Raw genomic sequence first — 15,415 nt, 5'->3', positions numbered from 1 at the left:
TGAGAGGCAGCAAAATGAGCAAATGCATTATATATAGATTGTTTCATTGCCTTTTCTGACGATTTTAACTTTGATGAAGATATGGTATCCTATATGGGACAATGGTTAATGAAAAAAAACATGCATACATGGATGTACTTCATTTGGGGAAAATAACCGCTTTTTTGTCAATTTCACAGCAACCTTTATTTGTGTCGGTGCTTGGAAAATGCATTTTAAAGATAGCCAATTGGAACTATACCGTGTTTTTGTGTTTATTAGGCATACAGGAATGGATTGATGGATTTTAAATAACGTGACTCAGTAAAAGGCATCCAAAGAATTAATCGTCGAGCTACAAATGTGTTTTGCGCATATATATAATGGCACGTCTAGTTTAAAGGCACCGAATATTCCATTGAGGAGTCCTGGATAATCAAGTGTCTTTAATATCTGCCACCTTAGCTATCTTGCAAGAAGGGAGAAAGAATTGGTTATATCCTCAATAAGGAGAACCTGAACGAAGGGTGTCTAGTTGCACCAGAGAAAGGGGCACTCAGACATTCCTCGAGTGCCAGTACAATGAACCCTGCGGCCCTGTGAGTAGGGACGCACGAATTGAATATATGTAGCAATAATAGGTAAAGATGGCAGAAGTTTTGATGCATGTTTTTGGTAGTCATACAGGTATTATCATTTACATAGAGGACAGAAAGGGTGTACTATTTACAGAGCTCTCAGGTTTCACAATGCCATGCGTGAGGAAGACACCAAGCCCCTATTTTCCGAATGCTGGTATTTGAAGTCCTGCATTAACAGTCCAAAAGGCAAAACTGCAAGGACCAGAATTCCAAAGGAAAAGAAAAAAAAATCAATGGATCTGGATACCGCATGGAAATGGCAATCTCGAGAGCAATGCGTTTACACAGACACGCTACTGTGGAGACAGTGATGGGCTAACCCAACGCACCTCCATCTTTGAAAGAAATCGATTACACAACTTAGGTTCCTGGATCATATTGATACTAACATTCACATTAAATAGAGTTCATTACTAAATTAGAACATTTAGAAAAACTCAATGTGAAGGTACATACTTGTGGTCACGTGAAAGAGCGATTCCATTCGCCGATTGGTACCCGCTAGCTACTTCCTTCACCTCCTCAGGACTGTAGTAAACAACATTTGTCCATCTTAAACCAAGAAAAGCCTCTGCAGATCTACAGATGTCATTCAGAAAATAACGGTCATTTGTGGCATAGAAACTGTCCTGTCCCACAGCAAATACGTCATTGGCACTGAAGCAGGGAAAAGAAACAAATGTGTTTTAAAAACGGATAGTTTGTCAAATTTCAGATTTGAATTTTACATTTGCTTGCACTAGAAAATACATTGTGTTCACTGCATTCACTTGAATATGTAAATGCAGAATAGCACTAGAACAGTGGTAACGGAAAGATGTACTGGCAAATTAGAAAGAGAAAAGAGTAACAATTTAATATGTTGTAGAAAACATGTTTGCAAGTTTGCTAAAGAAGAGCAAAAAATGAATAGACCACAACATTGCATGTCGAGTGGAGTATCGAGATACAAAGGAAACCCAAAAAAACAATTGCTAATAACCTTTGACTTGTATGACGGATTTGGCTGAAATTCTACAAACAAAACGTTTGTCACAGGCCCCACGACTGAAAAGTTTGGGAGAGATCAGTTACAAAATGAAAAAGTTATTAAGAAAGTTAAAAAAACGCCGTTTCGGCCTACTTACCATTCATTTTCCCATAAAGAAAGTCAACATTTCTGCACAGGGCACAGCAAAAACCGCTGGACGGAATTGGACCAGGTACGAAACAACTTGTGCACGAAGCGTTGACTCGATTTCCGGCAATGGGCTGGGTTTATTGCATCCAGTAATTTAAAAAATATTTAAAGGGTTCACCCTCCTCCTGAAATTATATCTATATATCCCATGTTGCTTTACAGGAAGGATGATTTTCAAAAATGCAATTCTGCCACTTTTTTGGGGTTGAATGCGAGAGATAACCGCTGTCATTACGGGAATAACTGCGGGTAGCTAAAAACTAAAAGTGGAAAAAATACCATTTGGAGGAGGGAAAGGATGCAATGAATCAGGCTAGAGGTGGGGAGGGGAAAAGAGGACACCATGTGAAATTGGGAGTTTTTGGGGGCAGGTTGAGTCTTGGGAGGATATCTCAGGGGCAACGTGTTCGCCTTGGAAGCAAGACGACACAGAGCAACACAGGTTCGATCCCCGGGTCCGCGCTTAGAAACCTCAGGGTATTAAGCGCGATATAAATAACATATCATATCACATCAGGTGGAGATGGGGACCACGGTCATAGCTCTAACGTTTTTGCATAACCGCAGCTTTTCGGCAGGATAAGCATAAGCGTAGGCCAGCTCGACTTCACCTAAGGTAGTATGCTGTACCAGAAGAGTCCCACTTAACAGCCGCCCGCGGCCCCCCATTATGAGCCAACCCAATTGCATCTCACACAGGTAGAGCCAAATTCACCTGTCTGCCGACATAGCAACACTAAAACCAGCGGGATCACAGTTACGTGCCCACTTACAATAAATAAATAAATATTAAAAACAAGTGTGAGGCAACCGGGCATGAATCCAGTGGGGAATGCCTTAGGGCATAATCATGTACCCGGGCCACCACCAAGCAGCCACAGGGAGCAGCACTAGTCAGTGTACTATTCTTCGGCCACCCTTGCCAGATTTATTTCAGCAAGATGTATCTCAACCAGGCCCCAGATACAAAACAACCCCTTTCTTTTTAGAAAGGCTCCTGGTGTACTCTCCTGTGAGGAAACCTCTATGCCTTTGGTGTGGATTCACCTGGTATAATCTGCCAGGAATCCTTTTCTGGAGTCTAATGATCCCCTGGTATACTATCCTGCCAGCTATCCTTCCCTAACTACTTCTTGACTGATGCATTTTTTCACCAGGACTACTTCTTTAACGTTTCCAATGTCTTTTAGTATATCACAGTTGCGTTCCTTGACTGGAAACACCTTCTGGGCTTAAGGTATTACTTGTCCCAACTTTCACCACAATGACATCTCATATATGGAGACTTGTTCAATTTAGACCCTTTTACTCCTACAATTATATTTATGTGCTTGGGTAATACTTGTGCCAACTCTCCCCATATTGATACCTTGTATATGGAGATGTGTTCAAGTTCTGTCTTTCTCTTCCTTCATTAATATCCATTAACGTATGGAAACACTTGCTCCAACCTTCCCAGTATTGACATTTCACATATGAGGACTTAGGCAAATGTCTTTGTTCTCCGCTTGTTCAGTATTCAAAACGAGTCTTTACAGCTTCATTTACTGGGCGGAATACCTTGGGGCAACCAATTTCCCTGGGCGGATTCACTGGTATCTGGCACTGCCTCCTGTGAGAAACCCGGAGGGTATTCTTCCAGTAAGACCTTGAGGATCCCTTATTTAGGTTGCCAGGACACAGCCATCGCTGTTGGATCCAGTTCATGGAAGTGGACCAGTGGGGGAGGGTCACCTGGGTAGGGGAACCCAGGGTTATGCTCGGGGAAACACCGCAGGTGAGACATGGTATTGTGCCGAGAGAACAGCGAGATATCTGAGGGTCTCATGGGCTGTATTGAATCTGCCTCCTTTCCTCCTGTTAGATCCCTCTGGCCCAGATCCAACAACCCTTTCATATGTAATCAATCCTCCAAGGTCCCAAACCCAGTTAGATCCAAAAACCATAACTCCCAGAATCATCCTTTCACTGGTCTCCATTCAAATACTCCCTCCGTCTTCTTTCCGTTCCTCTGATTATCATTTTCCACATTCCCAACCTGATCAGACAAAACACTACGATTCCCACAATCCTCTTTGTTCATGTCACGACCCCAACTATTCCCACTTACCCTGCAAACCCTACCAATCCCGTCCCTCTGTCATTTTCCAAAATCCCAACCTTCTATGGCAGAACACTACCATTCCCACCATCCCCTATGTTCTGTTCTTCATTCCAGTAATTCTCGTCCATTACACAAATCTTCCTTATCCTGTCCCGTAGGATACTCCAATACTCCAACCACCACCCCCCTTTTCCAATACAAATACAATTTCACATCCAAGACAAACAGACTGATGTAAAACATATTTACCTGACATGTCCCGACATACGGGTCAGGCACAGTCAGGCAATTGACTTAAATCACACACAACTGACGGCCCTTCCTCTTCCCCACACTGATAAAACATGGAGCAAGAGAGCGCAGTAGGAGTAAGCGAGTACAGTAGACAGCACGGCAGTTCAAAAGACGGAGAAAGGCAGCAGGAATTGAGAGGGTGGCGAGGAGAGAAGTGATCTTGACCTTTTCGTCCCCGGCCCGCAGAACTTTCGTAGCAGAGAGCTTAAGACTGCAAACAATAGCACAAGTATCCTGCAGCAAAGTCAATGGGACACGAGGCAAGCCCATGCCGATAAGCAGGAGCGAGGGAAGCTCTGCGCCCGTGGTACTGGCCTCGACGCCAGAGAAACTAAAAGCCAAATGGTTCATCACAGCCAGTGAGTCAAGTGGAGAAACGATCAGAACCAGACTTTGTTGAGTGGGAATCGCCAAGTGGCAAGTTTTGAACCCAAGCTAATGAACTTTGAATGAACTGTTGAAAGTGTAAAGGGGAGACCAGTAACAGAGGGAAAGCGTCACCAAGTGGGTGCTAACTTGAGAGACACTGGTCGAGCCCCATATGAAAGAAACTACAAGTACCAGAAGGCCGTAGGAAGGCCAGCGAAATAGGTGAAAGTGGTCATACAGAAGGTCAAGTAAAATCCCTGTACAATCGAAAGACTTTGATCTAGAAGCACTTTGAAAGAAAGGGAAGTGAATTCCGCAAAAACTGAACACAGTAAAAAGGAGAACATTAAAAGTAAAAGAATTGGAGCCCGGAAGAGGGCGATTCAAGTGTGAAAAGTTGTTACCCCAAGATTAGGGAAACTGAAAGCAATAGTAGAGACGGCAAAGGTGCACAGGAAGAAGGGATGCCAGAGATGAAGCTATCACCCAAATACTAGCAGTCAAGTGGGGTCTGAGCCCAGGTGGAGGGAGATACAGGGGTGAAGCCAACAGCCAAGTACTGACAGTCAAGAGAGCACCAAGCCCGGCAGAGTGAGATCCAGGGGTAAAGCTATCATCCAAGCTTCAAGAAGAAAAATTATGTACAAATGTGTGGATTACAATTGAAAATGGTCAGCCCAGAAGAGGGGGACTCAGGGGTGAAACCATCACCCTAGCTGAATTTTGGAATACAGTTGAGAAGGGTCAGCACCCAGAAGAGGGGGACCCAGGGGTGAACTCATCACCCAGCGAGCATTGGAAAAGACCTTTTATTTGTTAAAGGTACTTCTGTTTTGTTGTTTGAACACATCAAGAAACTCAAGTGAAATGAGACTTGGCCATCGCTGGCCCAGATTACTGAAAGCTTGAGGGTTAATAGCTGAACTATCATCTTGTGCTAGAAAAGCCAGAGGGTGTGTCCTAAGAGCTGCCATTGGAACTGTTGTCTCGTGCTGGAGAAGCCCTAGACTGTACTGTGCTTTACGCTCCCATTTTACCTCATGTCCAAAACGTGGGGAAGGGATACCCAGGCTACTGCATCCTGACATATTTGAGAACACTTCTTTCTTTTCTTGAGAGCTATCCCACACCACTTTTTGTACTAGTTGTGAGGTTTGGCAATAGATTTCTTAGTATAGGCCCTTTTATTTTGACACGTCACCACTAGTACTGCCTTGTATTCATTTGATGGTTGACGCTTGCTCCCATCTTAGATTTAGGTTTAGATTAGGCATTTTTCCAACCTGCATACAACATTTAATTGTGCAATAAACACCCTTGAACTGTGATCACTTGTATCCGTCTTACTTGTTGTCACCATGAGTTTCTCACACTCCAACCAGTATCACATTGCTGTTGTGAAGCATTCACCCTGTGATAGCGTCTTCCGTGATGCAGATCTCCATTCAGCTCTTCAGTGTAGTCTGCGTTCATCTGCCGGTAAGCATGCTGTCTCAATGGGCGACCACGTTGCAAGTAGCTAGCTCAATGCTGCTGCTTTACTTGCGGTCCGCTGTCACTGCCTGTGGCTTTCCCCATGGCCCAGCACCTTTCGGGTGGACATTGCCTGCACACACCAATTTGGGAAAGCCGGTTATATACAGCATGACCTGTTCTCGCGTCTCTGCCCTGTCCTGTGGGTTTGCTTCCTTCTTTCTAAGTTCGGCTTCTCTCTCCTTGGTGAACGTGGACTTCCTTTTCAAATGTCCTGTATAGTTGAGCCTCTGCATAACTAGCCTGCGCATACAGTTTAGTGGTACTTCTGTTCCATAGTGACTCCTTCCTCTGCTTCTTCATCCCAGTACCATAGGTTTTATGGGAGTTGAAGTCCATAGAACCTACAGGACCTTTGAGGTGATTTTTAATTAGTACAAAACCATAAAAGATTAGATGTGTCGTGTAATTACATGTGTGGTATGAATGTTCTTCTGCCTAGAAGGTTTGGCAAGATAGGTTTTATAACTAGAGGGATGTGAAACGCCAACATGCCATCATGAATATAGGAATTATAGGATACTTTTCACATGGAAGGGGAAAATACTGCGTTGCTCCTAATGGGGTCTCCACATCCCCGCCGACAGCCATGTCCTCCCATGTGATCCTCACTCATAATACCACCCCCAGGGTTAGGGTCAAGTAGTGACTGCTTCCCCCTGTCTGCAATGGAGGCATTTTAGGCTGGGGTTCAGTTATGACTCCATAGGATTCATCACAGCACCTAGTGGGTCCAAAAGAAAAATATTGGGGGAACGTATATAGTGGGCACAGCCGAAGGCCGTGGCCACTGACCAAGGCCAGTAAAAGAACTATGGCAAAACACAACCCTTGAAATCCACTGAAAAACTTTATTTAAGGTCCAGCTAAATTGAGCAGATTTAACGCAACAAAACCCTTGAAATTCAGCTGATGTGGGAAGTCATGACCAGCCTAACTCTGCATGTTCTCTTTGCAAAACTCATGAGCACATGCATATTATAAGAGAAGGGATTCACAATGACATACCAAATAGCATTATGGGGACATCAACAGGAGTGTGCCGGGTTAAGCTGGTCATGACTTTCCACATCTGCTGAATTTCAAGGGTTTTGTTGCCTTAAATCTGCTCAACTTAACTGCACCTTAAATAAAGTGTTTTCAGTGAATATTGTATATATAAACGCACACAATAGCGCTCGCTAGCACATGCATTAAATTACTCAAACCAGTAGTACTAATTGTGAGGGGTCAGAAATGAGGGACCTACACAAAGTTGTAACGTTTTCAACATCAGACATCTTTATTGAAATAAAGGGGTTTGATGAAGGCCTTTCTGTCCCTATCCAAAAGAGTGTTTCCTACCTAGGAAATTAAACTAAAGATCAGTCTGTGTCTCGTCAAAATTATACCAGTCGTCCTGGTGTCCAAAAGGTTTCTGACCCTCACACTATAAATGAACAATTATAGGTGTGTGGTAAATGTTTCTGTTTGAGTAAAAAGTGCAAAAATCAAATATAAAAATTCAACAAATAGTCTCTGCATCCAGGGTCTGATTCCCTTCCCCTGGATTATTTCAAGTAGGATTGCGAGAATGTTTCTCCCAATCAATAAGCCTTGAGAATAGATTAAATGTCTTTTCCTGAATGAGTATTTCTTCAGGATGGCTAAAGGATTTCTCACTGAGCTTGTAAGAACAAATGAAATGTCTCTTGCTGAATGAGTCTGTCTTCTTCCATAAGGTTTCAAACTCCTGGCATTCTCCCCTGTCAGGAATTCCCCTTCTGGTTTTAGGGATCTTCTGGTGGACTCTCCTGCCAGGTATCTTTTCTCAAAAGGACAGTTTGCCTGATTGTCCTTTTCACCAGGACTTCCTACAATATTCACCTTCCTTCTTCGAACAAGGCAGTTATTCCTGTTCACTGCTTCTACCATTTTACCTTATGGCAAAGCTTGTTCCAATCTTCTCCAAACTGACCTTATGTAAGGAGAGTTGTATAAATTGTGCCCTTTAACTTCTCAATATTCATCTTCTGTAGATAACATTTACTCCAGTTTTCCCAATGGCTCTCTTTCCCATTAGAATTTGCATAAGTTCTGTCTCTTTAATTTACTTGCTCAATATGCAAAGGTTTTATGTGTCTGTGCTTATGTTTGTTGTGAGAAATCTGAAGGTGTCTCCCTAAATAGTCCCCGGGGATCTGTCATCCAAGTGGCAAGGACACAGCCATCGCTATTGGATCCAGTTCCTGAGGGTGGACCAGTGAGGGAGGATCACCTGGATGGAGGATCCTCAGGGAGTGTGACATCGACGGGTGAGACGCGGTAACCCCCTATTTTCAACACCTTTTCACCATCCTATAACGTAGGACATTTCAAAACGACTGCCCGCCCCCTTTTCCAAAACAAACACTTTTGCACGACACACAAGAGAACAGACAAACACCATAGCTGTTTACCTGGCATGTCCCAATACCAGGGTTAGGCAAAGTCAGGCAATTGATCAGAATCAAGCACACCTGACAGCCCTTTCCCTTCCCCACAGGGATAAAAGATGGAGCAAGAGAGCACAGTACAAGCAAGGCAGACCGCATAACTAGACAACTATCTAGACTCGGCAGTTCAAGAGGAGGAGAAAGGTGGCAAACATCGAGAGGCTGATGAGGAGAGACGCAGCCTTGCCCTTTTCGACAAAACCCAGCGAAACCACCGTAGAATGAATTGTAAGACCGAGGACAATAGCCCAAGTTTGTTGCAGCAGATGTCAACGGTACACACGTGTTGACGCTGATAAGCCGGAGTGAGGAAGGCTCCTGCTACCGTGGTACTGGCCTTGACTCCAGCTACAAGGAAAGCCAAGTGGTTCATCACAGCCGGTGAGTCGAAGGGCGAACCAATAATAACTGGGCTGTGGTGAATGAAAGTCACAAAGTGGCAAAGTGAAAGAAGTTCAAAGAACTGTAATATTGTAAAGGGGAGACCAGTTGCAGAAGGGGACCGGCACAACGTGGATGCTGCTCCAAGAAACACTTGTCAATCCCCATCTAGTAAAACTACAGATACCAGAAGGCCCTAGGAGAGCCACCAACATAGTTCAAAGTGGTCATACAGGAGGTCAAGCAAAATCCCCATATAGTCGAAAGGCCCAAGAACTATAAAGAAAGCCAGGGAAGTGAATAGCGCCACATGAGGAAGCAAGGGAAGTGAATCCTGTAAACATTGAAAGTAAACGTAAAGGTGAAGTTGGCAAGAGTGAGCCTGAAAGAGGGATGCTGACAAGAAAGGGGCAAGTGTAAAGTCCACAGAAACAGTGTGTTGACAAAGGTGAACCCGACCGAGGGATGTCCACTGGACCGGTTTGAAAAGACATTAAGATTTGTAAATGAAAGGACAAGTAATAGTGAACCCGGATGAGGGAGGCAGAAAGTAAAGAGGAGTAAGCACCCAGAAGAGGGGGACCAAGGGGTGAAGAAACCTCACCCCCAAGTAAAACTAGGAAACAAACTTTCATTTTGTTGAAGGAACTTTTGTTTTGTTATTGAATACGTCAAGCCCTCGAAGGCAAGAGTCTTTCAAGAGAAACGAGACTTGGCCATCGAAGGCCCTGAGGGTTGAAAGTGGAACTATTGTCTCGTGCTGGGGAAGCTAGAGTGTACTGTGCTCCAAGATTACTTTACCCCATGCTCAAAACATGGGGAAGGGAGACCCAAGCTACCGCATCCTAGCATATTATTTGTGAACACTTCGTTCTTTTCTTGAAAACTGTTAGGAAGAAACCTGTGCAGTTCCCTCTGGGACCACTGCAAAAGATTTAAGACTACAGGTGTTTGGCAGTAAACCCACTTGGTAGCAGTCTGTACCACACAGATTCACTTGGTAGCTGTGGCTGAGTAGTCAGTCTTCCCTCAAGAAGAGTTAGGCAGTATACAGAGTATTCACAATAGGTCAAAAGAACGCAGTAGAACAAGCAAACACTGACCAGAGCTTGGTGTAAAAGAGATATAATTATTTATTTAAAACCACATCTAATAAAACACACAGGCACTAATATTAAGCAGTTCAAAAACATGGTCACTAAAAGATATACTCTCCCTTAAAAGAATATTAGACAAGTCTTAAGTAAAGCCCCACTTATTTTCAGACAGCGGTGAGCGCTTAACGCAGATGGCACTCTAATAATTTGGTTTAAAAGGGAGAGAAAGGCAGAGTATAAATTGAAACAGATCCCAACACTTTCACAAGAACACACCAAGAGAGGAAGGCAAAATCAAACCGTGAAGTTAGAGTTCAGAAAGCCGGATCCACTTTAAGAGGATCAGAACGAAGTGTGTCCAAGGTCACACGGTTGAAAAGTGCACAAAAGTCTCGAAAAGGTTCAGAAAGAGTTGGACCAAAAGAAAGGGACCAGTTAGATGGTCAAGGCGGCCAGCCCAGTCCAGAAGGTTAAGGGATTATTATTACCTTGTAGCAATCTTTAGAAAGGGAGGCCTGGCGGACACGATACCTTAAAGTGGTGAGAATACTCCAGCGGGGGCAGTTGTTCCTGGCAGTGGGTGCAAGTCGGTGCTTCGTCCGGAGGAAGAGAGGATCTCGTCAGGGAGGAAAGCAGGAGTCCGTTGCACTGCCAGGGAAGAAACCAGCCGCGGAGTTCTCGGTTAAAAGGAGCGGTCCTTTTGTTCGCGGTCCAGTGGTAAGTGGCTATCCGGTTGCCGGGGTGCTTGACACGGGCAATTTGACCACAAGACCTCCTGGGATGCGAGAAAAAGAAGGTAAACTGGTTGTGCCCACCAGTCAGGGGAAGAAGACTCTCCAGCCGGGAGATCTTCTCTGTCGTCGGGAAGTGGTGAGTCGGTTCCGCAGGGCTCCACCGGTGGTGTCGTCATAGCAGGTCGGCTCAGCTTCTCCCTCGTCGGATTCTCAGGTCCTGTGGCGACTTCTGAAGTTCCAGTCCCAAAAGCCCTGCTTTTATGCAGCACACCCCCATTCACTCAGCCTAGCTGTCAATCAAACATGCTAAGTGGTGAGCCAGCTGGCTCACCACTTGGGCCAATCACACAAGAGTGCGACTTGAGTTACCAAGGTAACTCAGTCCAGGGTGCCTAAACCCCCTCCCATAACCCCTGTGGTACCCAGACAGAGTGGCACCACTTTTGGAGGCTTCTGTGGAGAAGCCCGCCAAAAAGTGGAACAAAGGGCTCGACTTGGCTTGGAGTCACAGAAGAGAACACAAACGGCATTTTAGAATCGAGTCCTGGCAAAAAATACCAAACGGCGAATTAATATTAAATAAATAAACCAGCGGTATGCTCGAGGCTATGAGAATTAAATAATTAAAGTTGGTAGCCTCGAACAATGGGAAAATCCCATAGAGATATATTTGCGGTCGAATATAAAAAGTAGTATACACTGCCACCAGCCAAAACTCGATCAGGGGGGATGGAGACGTGCCCCCTCGACTAACAGACCCCGGGGCAATCGAATTGCCCCGACCAGTACGTCCACAATATGATGGTTTGTACTGGTTTCTGTTCATAATTTGGGACTAGTAAAGCCAATGGTGACTTTACATGCCCTGGGAGACAGTAGTCAGTCCCAGGGTATGGAGTCTATGGTGGGGTGTCACTATGACACCCCTGTGTCACTGCATTGAGGGTGCTGTGTAACACACATAGCAAAAACACATGAGACCCTATGGAGTAAAAGACCCCATAGCCCATAAAACACATTAACAGTCAAAGGAACCCCTCAAATCATGTCCAAGAGTGTGAAGAAAAGAGACTCACTCTTGGTAGGAGAAAGAAAACAAACTCCAGAAATCCAGCAAAGCTTCTGGGGGACTCACTAGGTTAGGACATTCAGCCTAAACAGAGAATTCTCCCTAACAAAAACCATCCCACACCCTTTTTGTATTAGTTCCAAGGTTTGGCAATAGGTTTATTAGTGTAGGCCCTTTTTATTTGACACAATGGCACTAGGACTGACTTATTTTTCATTTGATGGTCGACATTTGCTCCCATCTTAGATTTAGATTTATATTAGGCGTTTTCCCAACCTGCATACAGTTTAATAAACACCCTTGAACTGTGATCACTTGTGTCTGTCTTTACTGTTGCCACCATGAATTCCTTACACTGTCCACACGCCCGGGGGCCCCCAGCACCTTTGGGCAGACTCACCTGTGTTGATTGGCATCTCTGCACTGTGGCACGCTGCTGCAGCTAAGCTGCACTTTCTGTAGGGCTTAGTGTGTCTGGTAAGAAATGTTCTTGGGGTTTTATCACTAGAAGGATTGGAAAAATTACAACATTCCATTAGGAACCTAGGAATTATAGTGTCCTCGTCCAAAGGAAGAAACAAATATTGTGTCTCTCCTAGGGGAGCCACCACCTCTCCCTGACAGCCTTCTCCTACCGGTTGATCCTCCCTCATAATACCACCCCAAGGGTCAGAACCAGGTAGCAGCTGCCTTTATCTGACCACCTGGGAGGAGACTTTGGGCTGGGACACAGTGATGACTCCATAGGATGTTGTTGATCCTTTTGTATAGGTAGATAATAGATCACTTGGCAATTTCTCTTCAGAAATTTTACATTTAAAAGACTAACAGGAAGCAGCTTTTATTAATAACCAATTTCAGGCAATCCAGGAGTAGAAGAAGCTCTCAGAGGAAACCAATTTCAGTGTATTAATGGCAGCAGTCACGTGTATGTGAAACTGCTAGGAAAATGTTTCCAAAGTGTAGCAAATTCTTACTTACTAGACAGGAGGATGGCCTTCCAAAAAAAAAAAAAAAAGAAAAAAGAAAAACACAATTTTTTAAGTTAAAGAGATAGAGAGGTCTGGGGGAATGGGTGGCCACATCCTGCTCATCTCAGGTAATACTCACTCTCACAAGACTGAATGGAACACCTTACCTGGAGTGGACACAGGTAAACTACCCCTAAAAGTAACCTGCAAATATTTGCAAGTCACCACTTTCAAAATTGTTGCACACAAAGTTGGCTTGTTCCTAGCAGGCTGCCTCCACAGGCCTTTTGGTGTGGTATCTGCACACACCTACCAGCAATCAGTTCTTATGCCTGCTTGCCTTTGGGGATACCTTACCAGGAAGAACTTATTTTGTCTCCCCTTTCCAGAGTATTAGTGTTCGCTTTCCGGCAAGTATTTTGTGCCCCTTGCCTGTGGTGTTGTGAGGATGACACTTATCACCCTACATGTATTTTCCTATACGTAGTTGCCTAGCTAGTAGTTACCCATTTGGGCTTGAGCCCTAAACAAGCTCTTGCTTTCTCCTGTCACCAATTCCTGGAAGGATCTATGAGACAGCCTTTTGTAGGCTAGTATGGATGCTCCTTTCTTTGTCTCCTTCTGTGACTCGCTGGTTTCCCATTCCCCCTCTTGGGACAACATAACGGTTGTGCCATTTCTTGCCTTCACCTTTTTTGGGCTGTGGATTATCCCAATAACTGAAAAATCCCCTTCCCCGGTATCCCGACCTGCTCCTAAGGCAATTCCCCACCACTCTTCAAATCCCCTTCACACTGATAATTCCTCCCTTCCCTATTCTGACTGCCCAGTTAGCTATTCACCATAAAGGGGGCCCGAGAGTTTAAACCGTGGAAGAGAAGTCAGGCAGAAGAGAAAACACAGGGGGCACCGCTAAAAGGGAGATTGCAACTAGAGGGCTGGTGGTTCTACTGAACTCTGCAAAAAATGCATATCCTAAGCAATTAAAATTTCTTTTGGGAAATAATTTGATAGTATAGATTCCTAATAAAAGAGGTCTTAGGTTAATGTTTTAGGCTTCTTTTTGCATGGAATCTCTGTAGCCACTATGGGTTTATTTTGTCTTACCTGTGACCTACATGCAATGGGAGATTTTTGTGAAGGTGTGGCATCAAATGGTCATCAATGCAGGTAGCTGAAAATGGCAATTTGATGTGATTTCTGTCCTGCTGAGGCTACATGCAAAGCGGATTGTTTGTGGGAATGCTTTGACCAGGATTATTGATGCTGTCAAAGACCTGAAACCATGGCATTCGATCAGTCCATTTGAGAAAGACAAATTGTATTGCAGTTTAAACTTCACCTTGCTACTTCGACCACTGATGCAGTTGTTTGAGTGAATCCACTTGAGCATGTGTATTTGTTTGCTCTTTTGTACTTACACTCTGCTCTCATTTGGTCTGCAGTGGGCAGGTAAGGCTTCCAAGTGCTGCCCTCGTCCATCCTCTGTTTTTATAAAATGACAATCTTTGCCTACTGAAATCCATACAAAGACTACATTCAGAACCTGGGTCCTACAGGAACTGGATTATACATGAATGGTTAAACTTGCAAGAAGAAATCATTCAGCACAGACATGTCCTCCAAGATGTTACAGATGAAAACCAAATCCTGAACAACTGAAAGCAAGTTACGAATTCCAAGGTTGGAAAATGTATGACATTTGATATGATCAAAATAAATCTGGAGTCAAGTTAATTCTAATTGAATCCTAAAACAGTTAAATAAGGTTTACAATTATTGACTCAAATTCTGCCAGGCATATTTTATCTAATTTAATTTGTTCTTGGGAACGAAGTGAGAAGCTGGGTCACACCCATGATGAGTCAAGCCTGGGAATTTTCTCTCTAAGAGAAAACCCTGGGAAGACCGAATTGCCCATTCACTCCTACGCTATAGGGGTTGAAGAGTCCTTTGTCCTCTGGAAAGAATGGAAGACTCCGCACAAAGCAGGTTGCATCATGCCCTGTGTCAGCCTGCCAAGTGGCATCCTATTTGAAATTTGGTGGGAGAATTCCACGGAGACTGAAGTCTTCCAAAACATTAGTTTAGAGGTGGGAGTAATCTTATGACCAACTAAAGGGTAGGACACACTATAGCTAAACGTGGGTGAAAATTATTCTAGGGTTAGCCATGATTGGTCACTCTCTCTAGTCTTCATTTTTTAATAAAGGGACACTGCTATTAGTCCCCTCATCTGTAACATTCCTAGATGCAGGACTGCCAGAGAGACTTTGACTGTGTGAGGTGATCTGAATGACTGCTTGCTTGCATGCAAAGTAAAGGAGTTTTGCCTGGAATATACAGGCCCTGAAAAGGATATTTGTGCTGCTTCATCACTGGACTAATTGCCACAGTCGCTATGGAAATTCCCCAACTCCTCACTGGGAACAGTGCGATAGCCATTGACTGACATATGCCTGCTTTGCTGTGAAAACCTTTACCCATGACCCACTTTTGAGGCTTTGAATGTCAGAATACAGGAGGATCCTGGACCAGTTTGAAGGCTCCTAGGACATTGTGATGAACCAGAAGAAGGACTCAGACTAC

At 44.2% G+C, this 15,415-nt stretch overlaps 1 protein-coding gene across 2 annotated transcripts in view; it reads right to left on the bottom strand.

Annotated features, from left to right (window-relative positions):
* Window positions 1-15,415, bottom strand: part of LOC138570023 (serum paraoxonase/arylesterase 2-like) — a 748,122-nt gene that overhangs the window by 213,696 nt on the left and 519,011 nt on the right. For both annotated transcript variants that reach the window (XM_069648556.1, XM_069648555.1), the window contains one exon: window positions 1,077-1,277. In XM_069648556.1, the coding sequence (XP_069504657.1) occupies window positions 1,077-1,277 (201 nt within the window). The remainder of the gene's footprint in view (window positions 1-1,076; window positions 1,278-15,415) is intronic.

Source organism: Ambystoma mexicanum, chromosome 2q, assembly GCF_040938575.1.
Source record: "Ambystoma mexicanum isolate Mex_15411 chromosome 2q, UKY_AmexF1_1, whole genome shotgun sequence".
In the NCBI taxonomy this organism is placed as follows: Eukaryota; Metazoa; Chordata; class Amphibia; order Caudata; family Ambystomatidae; genus Ambystoma; species Ambystoma mexicanum.
The sequence above is the reverse complement of the archived record's forward strand: the minus strand, read 5'-3'. Positions and strand labels throughout refer to the sequence as shown.